The sequence below is a fragment of the Dermacentor andersoni genome, chromosome 7, assembly GCF_023375885.2.
Source record: "Dermacentor andersoni chromosome 7, qqDerAnde1_hic_scaffold, whole genome shotgun sequence".
NCBI classification, from domain to species: domain Eukaryota; kingdom Metazoa; phylum Arthropoda; class Arachnida; order Ixodida; family Ixodidae; genus Dermacentor; species Dermacentor andersoni.
In genome coordinates, this window is record NC_092820.1 from 93,191,447 (window position 1) to 93,214,981 (window position 23,535).

At 47.1% G+C, this 23,535-nt stretch overlaps 1 protein-coding gene across 1 annotated transcript; it reads right to left on the bottom strand.

Annotated features, from left to right (window-relative positions):
* Window positions 1-14,324: 14,324 nt before the first annotated feature.
* LOC129385826 (uncharacterized) lies at window positions 14,325-20,254 on the bottom strand. Its single transcript, XM_055072980.1, has 2 exons — window positions 19,694-20,254; window positions 14,325-14,528 (listed from the first exon to the last, which is right to left on the bottom strand). Exons 1-2 carry the CDS (start codon window positions 19,946-19,948, stop codon window positions 14,325-14,327), a joined length of 459 nt encoding a protein of 152 aa, XP_054928955.1. The 5' UTR covers window positions 19,949-20,254.
* Window positions 20,255-23,535: the final 3,281 nt, after the last annotated feature.

The following is a 23,535-nucleotide window of genomic DNA, read 5'->3' on the forward strand; positions in this document are numbered from 1 at the left end:
ATAATGGTAAGCTTCCAGTCAGGATCTGACAATGTCTGCCGAATGCGCTCCAACCCATTTTTATTCTTTTGTAAGTTTCCTTCTCACGATCAGAGTCCCCTGTGAGTAATTCACCTAGGTAAACATACTCCTTCACAGACTTTATAGAGGCCGACTGGCGATCCTGAACTCCTTGTTCCTTTGCCCAGCTATTTATCATTATCTTTGTCTTCTGCGTATGAATCTTCAACCCCACTCTTACACTCTCTCTGTTAAGGTCCTCGATAATTTGTTGTAACTCGTCTGCATTGTTGCTGAATAGAACAAAGTCATCGGCAAACCGAAGGTTGCTCAGATATTCGCCGTCGATTTTTACTCCTAAGCCTTAGCAGTTTAATAGCTTGAATACTTCTTCCAAGCACGCAGTGAATAGCATTGGAGAGATTGTGTCTCCCTGTCTGACTCCGTTCTTTGTAGGTATCTTCCTGCTTTCTTGTGTAGAATAAAGGTAGCTTTAGAACCTCTGTAGATATTTTCCAAGGTATTTACGTATACGTACTCCTTGATTACGTAATGGCGCTATGACTGTTAGTATCTCTACTGAATCAAACGCCTTTTTCGTAATCTATGAAAGCCATATAGAGAGTCTTATTTTACTCTGCGGATTTATCGATAACCTGATTAATGACATGGATGTGATCCATTGTAGAGTACCCCTTCCTGAAGCCAGCCTGTTCCCTTGGTTGACTAAAGTCCAGTGTTGCCCTTATTCTATTGGAGATAATTTTGGTAAATATTTTATATAATACAATGTCTAAGCTAACGGGCCTATAATTTTTCAATTCTTTAACGTCTCCCTTTTTGTAGATTATTATTTAGTATAATGTTCGCATTCTTCCAGTTTTCTCGGACCCTTGCAGTCGATAGACACTTCGTATAAAGAGCCGCCAGTTTTCCAAGCATTACCTCTCCTTCATCTTTGATTAAATCGACTGTTATTCCATCTTCTCCTGCCGCTCTTCCTCGTTTCATGTCTTGCAAGGGCCTTCTGACCTCATCCCTAGTTATAGGAGGAGTTTATGTATCCTCTTCATTACTGTTTCTAATTAAGGTATCCTGACTCCTCTGGGTACTGTACAGGTCAGTATAGAATTCTTCCGCTGCTTTTACTATATCGTTGACATTGCTAATGATATTACCCTGCTTATCTTTCAGTGCATACTTCTTGGTTTGTCCTATGCCAAGTTTCGTTGTCACTGATTTCAGGCTGCTTCCATTTTTTACGGCTTCTTCCGTCTTTCGCAAGTTATAGTTTGGAATATCACTTATTTTCGCCTTGTTCATCAGTTTTGACAGTTCCACGAATTCTAGCTGATCTCTTCAGTTGGTCACTTTCATTCTTTGTCGTTTCTTTATTAGGTCCTTCGTTACTTGGGAGAGCGTGCCTACTGGTTGCCTTGGTGCCTTGCCTCCCACTTCAATTGCTGCCTCTGAAGCCAACAAGTTGCGGTTTCATTAATTGCCTGTATGCCATCATCGTCATCTCGCTTTTCTAAGGCTGCATATTTGTTTGCATGTGCCAGCCTGAATTGGTCTGCTTTTTACCCTTACTGCGTCTACGTTGGCATGTATCCTCTTGACCAATTTTACTATTTCTCTCTTCAAATTGAGGTGAATCCTAGCCTACAGTAACATATATGATCACTGCACTTTACCCTACTTAACACTTCTACATCCTGCACTATGCTGGGATCGGCAGAAAGTATGAAATAAATTTGATTTCTTGTTTCGCCATTAGGGCTTTTCTAGGTCCACTTTTTCTTCCAATGCTTCCTGAAGAAGGTGTTCATTATTCGAAGCTTATTCCTTTCCGCGAATTCTACTGACATCTCTCCTCGAGTGTTCCTAGAATCGACGCTGTAGTTTCCAATTGCTTGTTCACCAGTGTGCTTTTTCTCCACTGTTGCATTGAAGTCGCCCATGACTACAGTATACTGAGTCTGCACTTTTGTCATCGCTAACTCAACGTCTTCATAAAACTTATCTGCTTCCTCATCGTCGTGACTGGATGTTGGAGCGTAGGCTTGAACTATCTTTAATCTATACGTCTTATTAAGTTTGATTACGACTACTACTACCCTCTCATTAATTCTGTAGAATTCGTCAATGTTGCCCGCTATGTCCTCATGGATTATGAATCCTACTCCGACCTGCTTCTTATCTGGTAGTCCTCTATAGAAAAGGACGTGGCCATTTGTCAGCACTGTATAAGCCTCACCCGTTCTCCTCACTAAGGCCAATGATATCCCAAACAATGCCTGATAGTTCCTCGAAGAGTCATGCTAGGCTAGCTTCGCTCTAGAGGGTTCGGGTGTTAAACGTTGCAAGGGTCAATTTCCATTGGCGGCCTGTCCGGCTCCAGAGATTCTTAGCATCCTCTGCTATGTTACAGGTCTGACCGCCGCCTTGGTCAGGTGCTCCGCAGCTGCTGGGGACTGATGGCCATTGGGTAATTGAATGAGTCATTTGGGGAGGGAGTGACCGAATACAGCACCAGGGAGGCCAGTTTCTGTTCTGAGGAGGGAGTGTCTTGTTGAAGCTTAGTGGGCCTTCCTAATTTGGTTGTACCTGGATTAGTATAGCCCCACTTGTTCTCGGCGTTTTTGCCGATGTCAGGCGCCACTCCAAGCCTGGAGATGTAGTGTACGTACTGGGGGAGCTGAGTTCGAGTTTCCCACCTTCGGGAAGAAAAGAAAAAGCGAGGATTCAAACTTCTGACTGTGGCACCCAAGCATCCAAGCTAGCTCAGTTAGATAACCCTGCGGGCTGTCAGGCCACCTTGTGTCGGAGAATTGCAGCCCATGCAATCCTACGTGCCTGAAAACATGCTTGAATCATCCACGGCGTATGGGTTCTGCTGATCGCGGCAGGTGGCACGACGTGGTATCTCTCAATGGTTCTAACATCGTGCTTTCGGAGTCTCCCGTACGCATGCGGCCATGAACGCGGCTGGATACATGATGTATTTTCAGCGAATTCGAACAGCACTTAAATATAGTGTGAAAAAAAGGGAAGTTAGAATCAATGCCTTTCAAAAGATTATTAGGTAAATTTCGGTCTGGGTGGGAATGGAACACGGGTCTCCGAGCACCCTTTGCCGACGCCACGGCGGCTCCACGGCTACGGTTGCCTAACTAGTACTTGCGCCATTGCACTCTCACGTCGCAGCCGTCTGGCTCAGTAAACGCGAGGCCTAGTGCGTGGGTCGTTGGGCACGTGACGGAGCAGCTAATGGGGACGAGGTGACGTCATCAGCATCTTGTCTGCCTTCAGTATAGTACTGCAGAAGATAGTAAATGGTATAACAACGTTAATTAGTAGTAATCATGATAATTAATGTGAATTAAAGTGAACTAAAGTTGGCACAAATCTCAGTTCGTATACAAAGATATAAATGTAGGTTGCTGTAATTTAATTTTTTTTTATAATCGTTTGTATCAGCTAAAGCCATGACGTCGAGCAGAACTGCAATGGGCCGTGGAAGTCGCCAAATGTTTGAAAAGCGTGACCTGCTTCGTGACCATTCGTGCCCCTGGCAACCCATTTCCGCTGTCAAGTGCACCCTGGACACTGTAAAAGCGATAAGAAGCGAAATTCAGCAGTGCAATAAAGACTAGGAAGCCTTGGCTATAGCCCAGGAAGAAAAACCCAGACGACGTTCCGATAGCAGCCGCACGCCAGAAACCATCCTTCAGTTGCGGGAAGAGGTGAAAGTCCCACAGAAGGCAACTCGGGCTTGCATGAGCAAAACTGGCGTGGCACCATTCACCATGAATCTGGCTGCAAATGAGTACCTCCGGTGTCAGTCCTAGAAGGGCGCAAACGACAACTGCTGACAACGAATACTCCAGGCAACCGCCTGATCAAGGCAAAAACAAAAAATACGAAGCTCCTCAACAAAGTGAAACGTCCAGCTGAGCCAGGGCCAATATGTTCTTTTGTTTGATTACAAAAAACTTTTGTCGGGACCAGGCGCGCAATCCCCAGTAAACTTGATGGTTTGCTTCCAATCCTGATGTTCCGCGTGTCAAGAAGGTCAAATTGCCCCAGAAGATTTACCCAAAGTGCGATGGTCTTTGCATGTGTCTCTACAGTGAAAATGATGTGATGCCTCTGCACTTCTTTCCACAGGCACTCGAGCTCTATTCGAGTGGGTATGCGGAGCTGTTGAACATTGCTGTGAAGCCTTGGATGGAGAGGCTGGCTGCCGGACGAACCTGCGCGTGGCAGCGAGACTCGGCTCCCTGTCGTAAATCCGAGAAATCTCAGAAACGGCTCTCCGCGAGTTATCACAATTTCACCGCTCCCAACATCTGGCCTTATATGCTTATATGCGAGACTGGAACATCCTACGTAGAATTAAAGAAAAAGTATTTTTCTTCAGCATGCACGTTCTAACTGGCCTCCGCACGGAAAAACCCACCACTGCGGCAACTATACTCCAACAGACCTGAAGCCGACAACTTGTTGACAACCGACCTGTTGCCCTGAAGAAAGGAAATGAAGAGCTAAAGAAGGAACTGGCTGATACTAGAGCAGACCTGATCGAGCTCAAAGAGTATAGCACACAGGGCAACACTGAAATTAAAGGGCTATCACGTGATCCCTCAGAACGTCCCGAGACGATTGTACAAGTTCTTGGTGAGAAACTGGAGTCCAAGATGGAAAACTCTGAAACTGATGTCGTACACAGGGGGCCTACAAAGGAACAAGGAAAGATAAATGTTATCGTTGGGTTAGTCAGTCGTTCTTCTCGAAGCAGGGTGCTTCAGGCACCAAAGAAGAGAGGCAAAACTACTACTGATTTTGGCTTCGAGGGCACAAACGCCTTCTACATAAACGAACACCTTTGTCTGGAAAACAAGATACTGCTTGTAATGGCCACTCAATTTCGAAAAAAAAAGAAAAGAACTGCGGAAATTTTGGTTGGCCTCGCAGGGAAAGACTGAAACGCCTTTTGCGATTCATATTTCACGATAAAGCGGTCTAGCGAAAATTGTATGATCTTTAACCCGGAAATGAACCTTCGAATGTTCTCAATACAAGAAATAAATAACTTTCATACACCGACCCATAACTTCAAGCTCTTACATTGTGACATTAGTAGTATTAATAGAAATGTAAATAGTCTGTTTTCGTTATTGACTGAATTAAATTTCAATACGATGTGTAATCGCTTTAACAGAAACGTGGCTAATACCAAATGAACACATTAACGTAACCGGATATAACGTGGTCACGAATTCCCGCCCTGGCAAACACAGAGGAGGGGGTGTGCTGTTATGCATAAAAAAGAACGAATTTAAAATTCTTTCCCCAGGGAGCAATCAGCTACGGCAGGAACAAGACATGATATTTATTGAACTAGCCAATAGAATAAATATAGGAGTAATGTACCTGCCTCCCTGTTCTAACGTAACTACATTTCTTGATTGCTTGGAAACCGTTGTTGAACAGTTATAGCTAAAAAAAAAAAAAGAATTCTATTGCGTGCGGTGACATTAATTTAGATTTGCTTGGAAGCACTAATGATACTTATAATGCATTAGTTGGTTCTTACGGCTTTTACGGCTTTTACGGTGTTGAAGTTTTTGCAGGACACCAAGCTAGACGAGCGGCTCTAGCAAAACAAATGTCTCATGTACATAAGCACTCACCACTTCTCTTATCAACATCATCCATCCCAATACTTTCACTCCCCTTCCCTCTTCCCCAGTGCAGAGTAGCAGACTAGAGCGCACTAGCTCAGGTCGACCTCTCTGTCTTTCCTTTCAATAAATTCTTTTCAATTATTGTAATGTCATTACACACCCTACTCGCGTTACTGACTATTCTGCCACACTAACTGACCATATTTTACGCAATTTTAACTCGGACGATACGATTTACGAAGTAATAGATACCGATATAACCGATCACTTTCCTACTTTTTTTGTTGGCCTCCTTATCTAGAGTACCGAAATCTGTATATCACTCAGTTATCTCTTTGGACAATAACATGCTGCGCGACAACTCCACTGCAGTAGGAGATTTGATTCTATGTGACAGTGACGCAAACTACATGTATGCACGCTTTGAGAATGTTCTCTCTCAATCTGTAATAACCACGTCCTTCCGTAATAAACACTTTCAGCATCCGAGTCAGCTATGGGTAACACGAAACACTTTAGAAGTTTCAAGTAAAAACGATCACTGGTACAAAAAGTATGCAATTTAGTACAAAACAAAGCAAATTTTTTTTATAGAAACCAATACAAGTTTTTCAGAAACAAGCTAGTAGCAGTGTTACGTAGCGGCGAGAAAGCACACTACAATCGACTGATCTTGAATAACCAACAAAACTCGAGAAAGCTATGGCAGACAATTAACTCAGTCATCAAGGGAAGAATGCACCCACCGAAGCTATTCCCTCTATGAAAGTTCAAAACAGAGGCTGGAAAATGATATTAGTGAATATTTTGTTCATATTGGCCGTAATCTTGCCCAGCAAATCTCCCAGGTTAGCCATTTTAGATTACCTCTTGATACTGTGCGTTCATTTGTATTCTTTCATATAACAGCCCACATAATTGGGTCTTTGGTACTCTAATCATAGGTCGACGCACTCACTCATCAGTGCACTCACGCTCACTCATACTCACGCTCACTCACACTCATTTCAAAAGCGTGAGTGCGAGTGTGAGTGAGTGCCAGTGAGTGTGGGCGGAGGTGAGTGCGAGTGAGTGCCAGTGAGAGTGAGTGGAGGTGGATGAGAGCGCGAGTGGGCGCTTGTGAGTGTGAGTGGAGGTGAGCGTGAACGTGAGTGAGTGCGGGGCCTGGAATTATTATGGTGACTGAGTGTGAGTGAGTATTCTCTCACACTGCCGACCTATGGCTCTCTTGTCCACTGGTAAAGCAGTCGGCTGCGACGCTGTTACAGTAAAGCTTCTAAAATCGAGTAAATACACGCTTTGTCCATTTTTAGAGAAGGTATTCAACACTGCTTATCACTTCGGTACGTACTCCGATATTCTTAAAGAGGCAGAGGTGTCTCCCCTGTTTAAAGGGGGAAATTTTGATCTCTTAGAAAATTACAGGCCTATATCGGTTCTATCTTTAACTAACACATTATTTGAGAAACTGATAACAAAACAAATGCTAAGCTTTTTATTAAAATACAGCATCTTAGTACCTAATCAGCATGGATACCGGACGAGCAGATCAACAAATACAGCAGTAACATGTATTGTAAGTACGATATATAATGCTTTGCATAACAAAGAAACAGATATTGGTATATTTTTGGACCTAAAGAAAGCGTTTGATACGGTTGACCAATAACTGTTATTATTGAAAGCCAGCTTGCTATGGATTTCGTGACGAAGCGTTAAGCTTTCTTCGAAGCCATTTCACAGACCGACAGCAGAGAGCGCACATAGAAACAGACACTTCCGATTTCATGCCAATCTCGCACGGAGTACCACAAGGATCGGCATTAGGGCCAATTTTATTTTCCTTGTACATAAATGACTTCCCCAACTGCTTGCATGATAGTGATGCCATTTACATACGCTGATGACACAACTGTATGTACTTATTTCCGGTAAAGATAATGATGAAATAGAATAATCTGCTAATAAAAACTGAATAATTTAGCTAAATTGTTGACTGCAGATAAACTGACATTAAACTGCACCAAAACTAATTACATAATATTTACATGCTCAGGCAACAAAAATAAAGTTTCAACAAAGTTAAGAACCGGTAACAAAGAAATCCTCCAGATGGAAGCATGCCGATACCTTGGCATTACCCTAGATTCATCATTGCATTTTAAGGAACATATGTTGAAGGAACGCATGTTTTGTGCTCAGTCAGGCACGTCAGCACTTTCCTGTAAGTACACTGAGAATGATATACTTCGCCTTTACCTACTCTTCGCATCTCACCACTCATCACTTTTCAAAAACGTGCCCTGCGCATTTTAACTTTTTCAAACTGCAGAGAACACCTGCACCACTATTTCGCGAACTGCAGATTATGCTAGTTATAGTTGCACGTGATTATGAAACGGCACGTGCTATGCATACAATTCTGTCGAATAATAACCTGCTTTCCTCCACCTTCTTTAGCCCCGCCAAAAGGCACACTAGTCAAGAAAACCATAATTTCAACATACCGGTCGTTCAGAACTTACGCAGTAGGCCACTGTTCGCATATACGGGCACCAAATTGTGAAATAGTCTCCCAGTAGAAATAAAAAGAAGCCCCAATTCTTCTCGTTCACTAAGGGACATCGTTGGCAAAACAAAGTATAAATTTCTTGTCGAATTATAGCGCTGTGATAATAGTATTGATACGATCTCGAGCTGTTGAGGTGGGTCTTGACCGCAGGAATCGGGAAACGACGACGAAGCCGGGTATCGTGATGATGAAAAGAGAGTAGACAGTTCACTTCATTGGTGCATGGTTGTGACTCTCATCCGAGTCTCGAGCGGTTCTGATTAACACGGGGGGGGCCAGGACGGCTTTAAATAACCCCTTGTGGTCTTGTGTTCGTCGACGTCTTTTTCGGGAGCCTGTGGAAGTATTTAGTGCTTTCGTCAGGTTCTGCCGTCGACGACCTCCTGCCCTTCGGGTTTTCTTTCCTTCGTCCTTCCCTTTGTGTCAGCTCGAGGAATAAAAATGTGTTATGCTGTGTCGGAGAAGAAGGCTATTATGTCGACATGGGGGCGCCCGCTTAAACGCTTTTCACTCTTGACAGGTCACATCATAACAGTACGTATGCTGTTCTTGAACTACAATGTGCTGACAGTTTTACTACTATGGCACTGTACGTACTTTTCCGAATGTTTAAAGAAAACTGACATCCTTTGATTTTTTATTTGTTACTCAATCATATTATTATGATAATTTCATATGATTGTTAGTTTTATGTTTTTATCTTTTATTAATGTAAGAGTTTTCACATCTTATTCATGTTTGTTACTGGCGCCTGGGTACTTATCGCATGGGTCCGAACTAGCAAATTGCCAAGGGCCCAGATGCTTTCATCACCCATTTTTGTATGCACTAGTCTTAAAGCAACTAAACTGAAAAGTTCAATCGAACCCTTTGCCTACGCGTTGGCGTTCCGCCACCATCGTGAAGACTATAGACGTGCGGCGCAATACATGTGGCACCGTATTATGGCACCGAGTCTCCACGTACGTTTTGCCCTCTCGATACTTGCTTCCACATCCCTTAATTACCTTTTTCCTCGGAGCAGAACGCGCCCAGGGGCGTGTGCCGAAGGTTGCGGTCACGTTCGCCGACAGGTTGAAATGACGACGCCCTTCGTCGGCCTGCCGCTGTCCGTGACCAAATAACGGTGCTCGGTGTCGCGCCACGACTCGGTCGATTGTCTTCACCTCCAAAGTCACTGAAGGAGGCTGGCTGACCGTGCACAGCCACCTCCGTAGCCTACTTTCCGAAAGTTTACATGAAGGAGGCTATGCCATCTCGTATGTCAAGATCGAGGGTACACCTGGAGTCATCACTTAGAAAGCGACCTTCTACCGAGCGCTGCAAGCGAAGCTTAGCCCACAGACTGAAGGCTACAAGAGTCCAATTTACCCCGAACACAGGAAATGAACATCCTATTAGTTTTCTGCACCAAAAAAGCGTTGTCCACATCCATGGTACGCCATGGAGGGGGGGAACCATGACACCATGAATTTGAATTCAAAGAGTCGTTGAGAATGTACTTGATAGAGCAATAAAATATACGCCATGCTTATTTAGCAGTCGATGTGTACGCGTTGCAATTGTGCGTATTGACTCGCTTTATTGGAGTATTTCATTATTTTTTCTTCCACATATCGTATTGTTGAAATTGTATATTGTGGTGTGTCATTCCGTTACCTCGATGTAAGGTATTGCAACAGTTCCAAACGCAGGCCAACAGGAGGCAATTTAAAGCCCAACAACATCTTCCTCTTGGTCCCGATTTTGTAATAAGTAAGGATCGCCACTGAACCTTGCACATATACCCACGACTTGCTTGCGTATACCCACGACTTGCTTGCGTATACCCGTTGCTTGCGTGGCCGGAGAAGCTAGGGTCTGGAAGACATCAGCGAACGTGTTCTGCGATGCTGACCTCTGTCCGGCTTGAAGAACCAAGCCTACACCCACAACTAGCTGGGCAATGCGGGTGGTTGACGGGTGGGAAATGAATCAACACGCTAATCGGAAAGGAGTAAACTGTTGCATACAGATGTGCCTTAAGGGGCACCAAAGATATGAGCTATACTTGTACTATGTACCCGCAATATACACGTAAACAAAGCCACTCTTACCGCTAGAAGTGTCAGGGTAAGCCACAAAAGACGCAAGACGGGTGGCGACGCCATGACGTCACGATTTTGACGACGTCTGCTCGAACCACAGTCATTCTTTTATCGTGAATACGAGCTAAAATGTATTCTAAGAGCGCCAGATACTGAACTTGGCTAGCTTCAAGGACACTTTCTATGGCTTCAACGGTCCAAATTCGAAAGATACCTTGAAATACGTGACGTCACGCTGAAGTATACGGTAGTGAAGCTTGGTCGCGATATGAAAAAAAAAAAAAAAACTAAACTTTCAAAATTAAAATCAATCTCGTACGCGAAATTAATGAAAGGATGCTTCATCAGCTTCCTTTCATTAAAGATACTAAAGAGAAACACTGATTCAGTGTTTCTCTTTAGTATCGCTTTAAATGGTGCCGATAAGAATGCAAATGGCTAAAGCCCCGTTTTCGTACTCCAATGATTGCAATGTAATTACTGCGCAGCAAACATGTAGTTGTGTACAGTGGTGGAAGTACCGCATGCCCGTTGATCGTGTTGAAATTACGGTGCGCGTTGCCACATTGGCATGTTCGGTCGTGGGTGGTAGAGGCACCATAAAAAGTTTACGTATCAACCTTGCTACACCATACAGACACACGCACAGTCACATTAAATTCAGCGCAAGCGCCTTTGCGCTGGAGCACTGCAGTTTGTCAATTCATTGGGCCGCAGGGAAACACCAGTGCAATGTCCAGACAGAGTGGGCAGTGAGAGCATAAAGCGTCCGCAAATAATTCAACTCTCGAAAACTGAGAACAGCAAGCTCGCCACGAGCGCACACAGCTATCAGTCGATCACGTGAAACCTTGATATATCCCCGCCATATATATCTAATGTATGATGTAGCCCCGCCCCGTCAATATGGCGGCGATCGATCTTAAGCGCAGCTCCCTTCGCTGTAAAAAAAAAAAGCGTGGAATCTACCTGTGATTAAGCAAAATTCGCGATAGCATTTGGCTGTTGCCTTCAGCAGACGAGTGTTGGCACTGACCCGACCGCTAGCGTGACTCCGCAAGTACCGTCACAGAACAGCTGTACCGTTTTTTCATAGGCGCCACCATATTGCTACGCAGTGGCGCCATCTATGGGCAGTCGGCATGCTGGCTTGGGCGAGCGCTCCTTTTTGCATTGCAGGTATACGCTCGGCGGTAGTTTCTGACGTTTGTTTCCGCGCTCGTGCGGTCTATTTGGTATGTATGACATGGCGTCTTCTACGTGGATAACAGTTCTCTGAGACGTGCTAAAGTGGTTTAAGTCGGCACGGCCGGACTTTCTGCTGGCGTTGAGGCAGACGGAGCACGCAGCATGATGTGCGCGCGCATGTTTGAGCCTACAATCAGCGTCGAGGAACCCTGAAGGTTCCACTCACTAATGTGACCTTATTGCAGTACGATCCTCCAGTTCTAAGCTGTGGTTTAGGAGCAATGAAACATACGCGACAATCGTGACAGCGTAGGTACCGTTCTGCTACGATAGGAGCTGTGCTGTTTATGCTTCGAAAAGTGTTCAAGCTGTTAACAGCAGATTACATTGCGTGCCTACTTGGTTCTGTGGATCAGGTTTCCACCCATGAATAAAATAGTTTTGGTTCGTAATAACAGTATACCTTACAACGTGAACTACACTTGTCCAGCAAAGCGACTGTTTACGAACTGTGCGAGCATCCTAAGCATTGGTAGGTGCTGGATTACATATATTTGTTCTATATAGCGCATGGTCCAAGCATGCGGCATCAACATTTTTAGATCTATAAACGTTGCGTGACGTGACTATGCGAGGTCGTACTGTGGCGTTAGCCCGTTTCTCTTTCTTTTTCGAGAAAGAGAATGATAACCGATTTTTTTTTCTGCTGTGTTCTTTCTCACTACGACGCACTTACACGTATTACGGAAATTTTGCCCCCAAAATAGCCATCACATTTTTTTTTATGCGATCCAACTCAGATATTACGGCTTTACAGGGCAAAAAGGCAATGTCGAAGCCCATAGCTTATACATGTATCATGCTGGTTCACCAACGTTGAGCCAGCATGATCACAGCGATCACTGCGGTACCGCAGTGATCGCTGTGTTGAGCAGCGCCGTCGGCCTCGCCACGGCAGGCTAGCGCAGACATATAGCGATTTCAAGCCTACTAGCCTTGAAATGCGGCAGAGGGATGCCGGTGTATCACATATATTTGATAGCGCCTGCCGCTTAGATGTTTCGTGGCTGCCTTAGGTTGACCGTGCACGAGCATGCGCTCTTATGTTTTAGTCCCTACGCCAAGCGATCAGATAGTGAGCAGATTTACCATTTCATGCTGGTAATGCAGAGACACCGGTTCTGTTCGTTGAATTAAAACCGATATACGCAAAACAGGTCGCAACACATACACACACCGCGGCTGATAACGCGCGTCACATGTTTGCGCCCCCAAGACATATTTCCGCGCACTGTAGTTACCGATGCACCGAAAGGTTTCCCTGAAGACCTTGTATGAATGGACATTGCGTAAATTTCACAAAGTGCATTCTAAAACATCTCGAACTCGTTCCGCAGTACGCGATAGCAATACTTTCAAGCAGCGCCCCGCCGGATCGCACAAGCCAGAGAGGAGGAAAGGCTCGCCGCGTACCCTTTCCTCCTCGCCCGATGAAAACGTCTATATTGAAGAAACGCCATTGCATGTTGTTAAGGCTGGTTTGTCTAAATATATAATTCGACGTGTCTTCGAGAGTACATACGCAAATATTTTTTCGATACATAATGCGAAAAAGCGAGGGAGAGAGAAAAGTAGAAAAAACGTTCAACAAAAGGCCGAGGATACACAAGTCTATAAAGCGCTAAAATAACGAATGCACGAGTTTCGCGCACCGCGGTGCCCAAAGTATCGTCCTTCGCGCGGAAGGCACGTTCCTGTCCAACGCATATGCAAACACGCCCCGCAGCAGAATGGGTGGCAAACAGAAAAACGGGGCTAAAGAAAAAAAAAATAACGCGGTCGACGCGCCACGCGAGCGTCGTCGAGTGCGGCCTTGCTCCGGGGGCGTTAAGGCTCAACCAGACGTACGCGTTCCAATGCGTCCGCACACGCCGCGCTGACTCGACGTCGCGTGGCGCCCGACGGAGGAAGAGGGCGCGCACCCAAACGATGCACGAGTGGCCGCGCGTAGCCGCGCGTCTCGTCGCGGCGGCGCAGTGCTGCTAGCTTGCCATGTTCAAGGCAGTCTAGCCTTCGCTTAACGGCCACGTTAAGCAATGTGTTACATATTAGACAGCTTTAGTTTAGCGTCAGCAACTATAGCGTACGCTATACGCTATAATATAGCGTACGCTAAGCAGCGCACGTTCTCTACAATTTTAGTTGACCGGCGATATCTTCGAATCTCGGAGGCCATATGCCGTTGTTGCGGCTATTTCGCGCCATTAGTGACAGGTGGCGCTGACATCTCGAATGTTTGTTTCGTTAGGCTTCGACTCGTTCGAAACGAGAAGCGATGTCGAAAACACCACGAGGTTATCCATAATACTCTGTCGTCGAAGCGGCCTGAGACTAAGCGAAAGCCGTTTACACAGTCATTTGCTACGAACGAAGTGCATTTTACAAAAGCAACGCCAAATTCAATTCGAAGCGGGCAGCCGGGACCGCCGCCATGTTTCCCGCAAGCTCCGCAAACCCCGCAACAACGCTAGGGTGACCCGGGCTTGCCTGAACGTCGCGCGAAGAGTCGTTTCGGAAGTGACGTTGGCTTGCCGTGGTCATGTGAGGCGTGTCATGCTACTGACGCGAACGGTAGCTTCCGGCGCGGGCGCAAAAATTCTAGCGGTTGTAGGTCTCCACGCCGCCGCGCGCCGACACGCGAAACAGCCTCCGCGCCTGACGCCGTACGCGCCCAGGCGTGGTGCGGCGCGTGCGGGCGCATTAGAACGCGTACGTCTGGTTGAGCCTTTAGGCCTCGCACTCTCCCTGGACGAAGTCCTGGCGGCCGGTGCAGCCGAACGTGTCGGCGAAGTCGCGCATGTTGTGCAGGGGCACCATGCAGCGCTCGCGCGCCGACAGCGGGCCGCCCGCGCTGTCCGAGCTGCACCACAGCAGGCACGAGCGCGAGAAGAAGGTGCGCCGGGCATTGTGCATGTAGAGCACGGCGTCCACCTGCGCATGCGCGAGGGCGACACCGAAGGGGGCGCTGTCAGCGACGACGTCGCCATTGTGTGTGCCTTCGATAAACAGTGCAGCTGCATCCGTCGACAACAAAAACGGCAGCAGGCATATAGCACAAACAGATCACAGTCGCGCATCGATATGTAACACTTACGTGCGTAACGAATTATCTGATATAACGAAGGACATCAAAAATTCCAATTCCTACAGCGCAAACAACGAAGACGAAGAGAGACACGAAATGACAGGACCATTATGGATCCTTACCAACTAAGTCAATTCACCGTTTTCCTATATCCAAACTGTTTCAACGGTATTAACCGGCAACGAATGTTGTAACAAATATGGCATATATCGTGCATATTTTTGTGGCGGATGCGACTTCGTTATAACGAGTTTCGATTGTGTCACAAACTACGCACACGCGTATCCCTCTCGACGACCGTGGCCACCGTTAGGGCTGCACGCAAGGCGCCGCTCAAGTCTCCGCCCGACCTGCTCGTCACGCGAGTCGCTGGCGTTTAGCGAGGGATAGAGTGGAGAGGTCAGTGCGGGAGTTTGCTTGGAAGCTTGGTGGCATGGACGTGTATCGGGAGACAGCTGAAGCTGTGGTCGGCAGGCTAAGTTCCCCAGGCCGGTGTGCACTCGGCAAGTAGACTGACACGTGGTGCGAGTCCGTTATCGTCTTCAAGAGCGACGAACCAGTAGCACGAAGCTTCTTAGCATCGAAACCTAGACGGGCACTCCACAGTGTTCTAACCTGCTATCAGAACTTTCCGTCGGACTACCTTTTCTTTATCACGTTTAATCTTCCGTATAAGTAATCATCGCGTGTTTTTTTTTTTTTAAATATAATTTCAGCGTAGTGTTTGCCGCTTTTATTGACGAGTACAGTTGTAATTTGTCTCGCCTATTTCTTCTTAGTTCTTATCTATCGTAGATCCCCACGTTCTGGGCTTGCTGCACGCGTCACGGCAGAGTCATATGGTGTTTACCTCTCGCCTTCTGCAAAGCTTTGCATGTTTCTGTGTATTTTGTTTACATTGTTGTTTCGTGTTGTGTCACGTACATTCTTCCAATTAGACTCCTGCGTGTTTTCTTACGACGCCTACAATTTTGTGCCTTTGTTTAGCGGTTGATCGGGCGTGGGCCTTGTCGCCGTTCAGTGGCAGAAGATTTCTTAAACGCACGCGGGTTGGATTTTTTTTTGTGGCACCATTACTTCTCTTCCAGAGAGAGCAAAAACCTAACCCCTATGTTGTTGTTTTTTTAACTGTAATACGAAAAATGTCACTTTGCTTTCACCGATTGTGATAGCAGATTAGTAGACTACTATAGACGTAATGATAGTTGTTTTATCGGCCGCATAAACTTGTAAACATTCGTCAACTAAATAAAAAAAGCATGGTGTCACGCTCGTGCAAGCAAACATGAATATATTTTACTGGATGACCGCGCACACACGCTGTCAGAATGAGCGACAAAACGCGGCAGCAGCAGCGAGCAAATTGACCTTCGTGCTGCCTCTCGCTTCGACGCGAACTAAGCGGCGAGAACAGAGCGCACACGAAGCTATCAGCCCTCCTTGCACCTATACTTGCGGACAACCTTATGTGGCTATGAAGAGAAAGCTACGGGTGCGTGGCTGCGGCACATGTGTCACGGCGCCAAGTAGTCCGGCAGCATTTTACTGTGCTTCTGGTTGCTCGGAGCAGACGCCGAATCGACGCAGCTTCCACGTGCGACAATTTCGCGTTTCCCCAGACGCGGAAGGGAAAAGGCCTCAAAATAAGTAAACCGTTACGCTCAGCGATGTGTTCTGTCTTATTTAGCTGTTGATAATAAGGTGTTTAGGTTTTGTCTTCCCCAACCTGAACTAAATTAAAACGCTGAACTCTTTTCAGAAGCGCTCTCACATGTGCGCGCTTTGCCTCTGTAGTTCATAGCCACAGGAAGTTGTCCGCTAGTATAAACTCTGTTTTCATCTCAGATCGTCAAGTGCTACAAGGTATTGGAATGGGAAAAGGCATCAATACAAAATAGCACCCCAGGGAATGTACGAGCCACTGCGTTGACAGCAGCGGCGTCGTGGAAGGGGTCCTACCGCGAACGCACTAAGGGAATGTGTGAGAGAAAGAAGAGAGTCTGTCTTAGCGTGTCCGATAGGAATGCAATGTGCATGAAAGAGGCCGTTTGGCAGAGGCGGAGGACTTATCGGTCGGGCAAGATAATCACGGTGGCTTGGCCCGGAGAAGTCGGGAGCCCTAAGGCGAGCCAAATTGACCGTTAGTAAAACCGACGGTGCCGCGATAGCGCAACCAGGTATCCATATGATTTAAACATATCCGAGAAGTCTAGTTTAGAGAGAGACCGCTAGAGGGGGTAGGAGCCGACTTCAACAGCACCACTTACGGAAAGTTGGCGTCTGCAATACGGCAGAGAAGAGCCTTTCAAATTTAAATTTCAGTAATTTCTCAGGGGGTGCATTTGAGAAGTGCAGATGAATACAAATTCACAGTTCTTTCTTGACAAACTACGTAAGTAACAACGCCCAGTATTACTTCGAGCGATCCGTGCGATATAATGCGATCCTTCAGCAAAATTTGAGCAAGAACGGAACTGTGGTAAGGGCAAAATTTTGTTTCTCCTCAACACAGAAACTGCTCCAACTAGGGTGTCTGCAGCAGCTGGGAGGAGTTAGCGGAAGCTCACAGAGTCAGCCAAATCGAGCGACGCAAACTAACGGAACCTGGTAGAGGCACCCTGCGCCGACTCGAATGCAAAGAAGGGCTCGAGCAATGCAATGAACACAAACGCATACCTTTCCAACTCGGAGAGTGTATTACAGTTGCTAATATACCTCGCAACATGCACCCGGTGTACTCCAAGGGCAGACGAGAGGCAAGAATCGGAGTACTCAAGAAGGCGTACGTGAAAGATGTCGCAACAAGATACGTCGACGCCGCTCACAGACAGAGCAGGAAAATACCTTAGTGCAGCAACGTTCATTAATCTGAGCGACACCGACTCGGCTGAAGAGGCAGCGATTGTGCTCGCCACAACAACCTGTTAGGGACAAATTACAATTTTTACAGACTCACAAGCAGCATGCAGAAATTTTCAGGAAGGCCGTATCTTCACAGTGTCACTCAATGTATTACTCAAGCCGCACAACCCACGAAACATTCATATCATGTGGACGCCTGTACACGATTCCTTTGCGGGGAACATAGCGGCTGCTGCAGCAGCCCGAAGTCATACCAACCGGGCATCTATCTCCGAGGGGCGATCATACTACGACACCCACCCTAAAAACTATGCGTAGACATTCTAGAACATTACAGATTACACAGAAGGAAATACCCAGAACCTCATCCCATTCTTAGTAGGATGAAACCGGGCACCTACGAAGACTCCAAAAAAATTCCTTCCCACACGCCAGATTATTGCACAAGGTATACATCCCAGACTATACGAATACAACTGTCAGTTCTGCGGAAAATCCAATGCGCTCTGTCGCATGGTTAGGGATTGCAATGACGTCACGGAGGTACCAGCAAACAGCGCCATCTGAAGGACAGTGGGAGGACTTGCTGACCAGCGCTGACCCGGAAGCGCAGAGACGACTGGTGGACCGAGCAAGGAAGACAGCCCAGGGCATATGGCATCGAAGGCCACCCACTTGAGGGCGTTTATTTCATCATCATCTATTATTTTAAGCAAAAAACGCACGTCCCTGTTAGAGACCCTTGTCGATAGTACTCCCAGTAACAGATAACGTAAGAAAGCGCTCACATGCACGGTTTTTCGAGCTTTAAAGCGCGGTGAGCAAATATTTGTACTTATGAGAGAAATTCAGGAAGCTTGCATGTACAGCACTTGCTGGCCTTAAACAGCAAGAAAAACGCTTGACGTTGTTTGCCCCCGTTACAACGTCCATGCAAATACATGACGATAAGAGACAATAGCGGAGGCGGTGCAGCTTTTATCCGGGTTCCTTAGCGGGCTACCGCTAGGGGCGCACGTGACTTTCTGAGAATAAAGCCTGAGAAGGTTCATTTGGCTCCACGCCCAGTCCTTCCTTGTCCAGCCACTATCAGTCACTCCCATATGAGACGTGCGATGGTCAGGGCATAACCAGCGGTTCTAAACAAAGTCTCAGTTTCGCCCGAAAGGCGAAGCATTGATTGCGACAGCAAATTAGTAGATAGGTATACGAAGTAAATACGGTAGTTTTATCGGCCGTATAAACATGCAAACATTCGCTTACTAACTAAATTAACAAGCACGGTGTCACGCGCGCACAGGTAGATATGAACACACCACGGTCTATGAATGCGGAAATTCGCTGTCCAAACGCTGGAATGAGGAATCGCGACATCAACGAGCGATTTGGCCATCTCGCTTCAACGCGAACGAAACGTCGAAAGCACAGCGCATGCGAAGCTACGCCCACTCTACAAACATCGCAGATCGCTTTGAAATGCACGGGCGTGCACCGTAAAAGCAGCAGCCGCCGGAGAAGAACGCCTCCCCCTCTCCCTCGCCTCACTCCCGTGCCTTGCGCGTGACAGAAGAGGGCGCGCTTCCGCTCCGCTTTCCTCACTCGCGCACGCGATATCGAGCCGCGTTCAGTAAAACCCCTTAAACTTCCTAAAGTAGTGCCACGCTTTGAAGAATGCCGCCTCCTCCTCGCGCGCTCTGGCCGAGGCCGACGCCGCATCGCTATTGGCCTAATAGCATCACGTGGGCCCTCGCGCCATGCATCAGCGCCATTTTTGCTCGAGAAACGTCTACGGAGTGGCGAGGAACGCATGTTGGCGCCGTTGCTACGCTCGAGCAGTGTAGGTGGCGCCACGGTCTAGGAGGGAGCGTGAAAGAGAGGAGAAACGAGGAAGAGTGAAGGCGGAGGAAGAGAGTGTCACTACTTTGCGAAGTTTAAGGGGTTTTAGCGTTCAGCGGCTCACCCTCGCACGCTTTCCCTCTCACATACAGCATACGGCGCGCGGCGACGATTTTATCGCCCTTGGACTTTATACGGAACCGCACGGCGACGGCGACTGCAGAAATGCGCCTGGACTGTCCATACAATTGCTGTCGCCATAAAAAAGAAAAAAAAAGAGGGACGCTCGTGACCGAGGGCGCAGTCGACAAACCTCGCGTTCGGCGAGCTCGCTGAACCGCTTCATGACGGCGTGGTAGGCGAGGTGCACGCCCTGCACCCAGACGAACAGCTTGTCCTGCTCGCTGCCGCGCCCCTCGGTGGCCGATTCGAAGCCCATGCGCTGGCGCAGAGACTCCAGGCATTGCACCGACCGGTTGTACCGCTCGCGGGACTCCTCCGTCCACGAGGGCGACGGCTTGGACGGAAGGCCGCCAGACGCGGCGGATGGAGCCAGGCCCCTGTTCATAGCCTGGCAAGCGGGTCAAGCAAAACGAGATGTTGCGCTATAGTGGAGTACTCAAAAGCATTTCTAAGGATTGACCAAGACTGGGTCTATAGGAAAGCTTTGTACGTGTATACGCGGCCGTTCCAAAGAAGAAGCGCGGACATAAGAAAAGCGACGAAGCGGACAAGGGGCGCGCATAATAAACACAACATGGCTGACCTCATTGACTAGCCCTAAACCTTATTGCGCATGGTTCCTTTAAGAACGAAACATATAAATACTCCAAAAATATGTTTATTTTCCGCATAAATATGCAAAATACACGGAGAATAGGTATATTCAAAGAAAACAAAATTATCTTGCGGTAACGTTTTCCAGCAGCAGATCGGTGGTCGACATCAGGCAGAACACTGAAAGTGAGCGTCACCCCAAGCCACCCGGGGCTTCGTTTGGAACTTGCACAGGCAGCTCTCATCAAATAGAAACCATAGGTGTAAATCGCACTTACGTTTAGATCATGTGTGTGTTAACACCTATGCTGCCGTAGACCTTGCACCGATCTGTCTCCTCTGACCGTGCTCTAAAGAGAAAGCGAGTCTAGCGACAAATGTATAAATTCATTTCTTATAAAACTCGGTTGACCCTTTGCGCTACACTTCTCGTACGTTCCTTTTTTTCCTACTAACTTCGCATGTCACCGTGCCTGCCACAGCGCACCAGAACGATGGAGCTGCACCAACCATAGGCCCTATTCAAGCTCCGCTTACCTTCATCACGAGTGGCAAACTCCTTATTCCGCGTACTAGTGTGCCTCGTCTAAACCAACAAATGACTCTCGCTGCCTGTCAACCAGCATTTGCCGAAGGGATTTAGACAAACTGTACTCAATACTGAAACTCAACAACAAAACAAAATTGTTTTCTGGTGCGCTGCCTGTAAACGGAACTCGACCGTAAAGGGTTATTTGTTTTGTTAAGCACCGTACCAAGAGTTCCAGCGCAAAGATAATTATTGCCACCGCTTTCAGCGCTTCACCAACGTCCAGCGAAACTCCAGAGCCCCACCTCCCTCCCTCCCTCTCTCCCCTCTCTCTCTCTCTCTCTCTCTCTCTTTTTTTTTTTTTTCTTACACTTCTGGAATATTACCCTGGGTAAAAGATAGCCCCTCTTATCTCGGGTAACTCACTTTCGTCGTCCGTGGGGACTCTACGGTAGAAATAAACTGCTCTTAGTTTTTTTACGATCGCTGATGGCAAGAATATGTTTAAACCACTTCCGTACTGTTCTATATAGCATGCATCTGAACTATGTCCTGAATGAATGTTTCACGTAATCGCTTCCGAGAATTTTGAAAAGGATTGAAGGGCAATATGAATTTTAAGTTATAACCCACGGGGGTTCCACGAGTGGACTCCGCGGATCTTTTTCCCGAGACCAGCGAAGCGTCGAGCAAGTATATGAGAACTCGAATGTGCAGGTGCTCTCTGCACGAACAACGTAGGCGGTCAACAAGTATACACTCACGTGCGCCATAGCCGTGCCCAGCTGGGTACCCAAGGTGCCGTAGTTGTAGTACATGGGTACCCCGCGCGGGTACAGGTACGGATCCTTCAGGTACAGCGAGGGGACGAGGACGGAGTCGAGGTCGCCTTCGAACGAGACCGGCCCGAAGGGCTCCAGGAGCTGGGACACCGCGTCCCTGTGTGTGGGCGGAGGTTGCTGCAGGTCCTGCTCGATGAGCTTGAGCAGGCCAAACAGGAAGTCCTGCGCAGTTTCCATGGGCGGAACCTCGAACTGGCTCATGTCGACGCTGTACTCGCTGCGTGAGAAAAAAAAATAATGTTGATAATAAAAATGACAACCAAAATGAAGTAGCGGCAACGCGATTCCAGGCTGCGTCACGCCACCGCGCAGAAATAATTAAACCTACGCGGTGGTCGGCTAGAGGCAAAATATGGCCTTTCTGCAGTCCCAGACCTTCGCAGTGAGCTCGTTTAAGCGCGGAGTCATCTGGAACTTCTTTAGAGCGAACAGTTATTTCTTTCAGCCTTTCTCCTGGTTGGTGGTCGGTGATCGCACTACGCAAGAAAAACGTTCGTTCGTTCGCTATCTCTCTCGCTCACTTCCTCGCTCGCTCTCCCTTTCGTTCGCACACTCGTTCGTTTCATGCGTTAGTTCGGGCTATTCGCTTACTCGGTAATCATCGTCAACGATTCCCGCACAATGTTTTTTTATTGCGACAGCCATTATATGAAGACTCGAGGCGCATTTCTGCCGTCGCCGTGATGTTCCGTATAAAGTCCAAGAGCGATAACATCGTCGCCGCGCGCCGTATGCTGTAATGCGAGTGATAGCGTGCGAGGGTGAGCCAACGATGGCGGCTCAATCTCTCGCGCGCAACGGAGGAAAGTGGGGAGGAAGTGGGACGGGAAGAGGGGACATTTTATTCCGGCGGCTGCTGCATATATAGCGGCGCCGCATAAGGGCTCTATCTTGAAAGCCATCTGCGATGGGATCAGTCAAGCGCTGATAGCTTCGTGTGCGCTTTGTTTTCGTTGCTTAGTTCGTGTTGAAGCGTGACGTAGCACGAAGTTCACTTCGCTCGCTGCTGCTGCCGCACTTCTTCCCTCCAGCGTTTTGATAGCGAGTTTCCGCGGTAATCGAGAAAGATGTGTTCATTTTGCGTGTGCGCGCGCGACACCATGCTTGTTAATTTAGTTGGCGAAGGTGTACAGGTTTATACGGCCGATAAAACTATTATCCTTACTATAGCTGTTTGCTAATTTGCTATCGCAATCGATGCTTCACCTTTCGGGCGAAACTGCGACTTGTATCACGGGCTTATTTTACACGCGGCGAAAGATCGTGCCTTGCAAACAGTTGAAATTGATGTTTTCGAAGGATGTTGACGCATCTTCCGCAAATATAGTATAAACTTCGAAACATTCTCATGTTCCTAGATAAATGCTTCAAATTAATACGGATACCGCAAACCCTTGCAATATTGGTGAAGGGGATGTGGAAAACAAAAACGAGCGCACACATAAGCTAGTTATTTAAACACTTGAACTAGTTGATTTGAAAGAAAAGAAAAGCGAAACGCTTCTAGTTGCTGCTAACAACATACCATTCGTTTCGTCCATGTAGAAAGCTTGCCGTGCATCACTCCTACAGGCCACCGCTCTACCAACTCAGCTATCGACGGAAGCATGTAGAAAGCTTTATACACGCACATAAACACACATGTTTATGGGCATTTATAGTACAGGTATTTACAGGCATTTATAGCATGTGGACGCATCTACGACAAACGATTCTTTTATGCCCAAAGTTTCGGCCTTAGTTTGATTTCCTGGCGTTTTTGCACGTGCGTTCACGTGCTAGAAATGCGCATATATATATATACATATATATAAGGGTCTACACTGTGTGTAGACCCTTTTCATGCTTACAGAGTTCCCAGAAGACCTCCGGTTAAGCCCTCCGGAACAACACTAGTTACAATAGCCAATAGATTTATAGGACTCTTCAGCTGGCACCAGTTGTAGTATTTGACAAGTGAATTGTATTGTTAAGTGCAACAAAAAAGTCCATAGATGAGCTCGACGC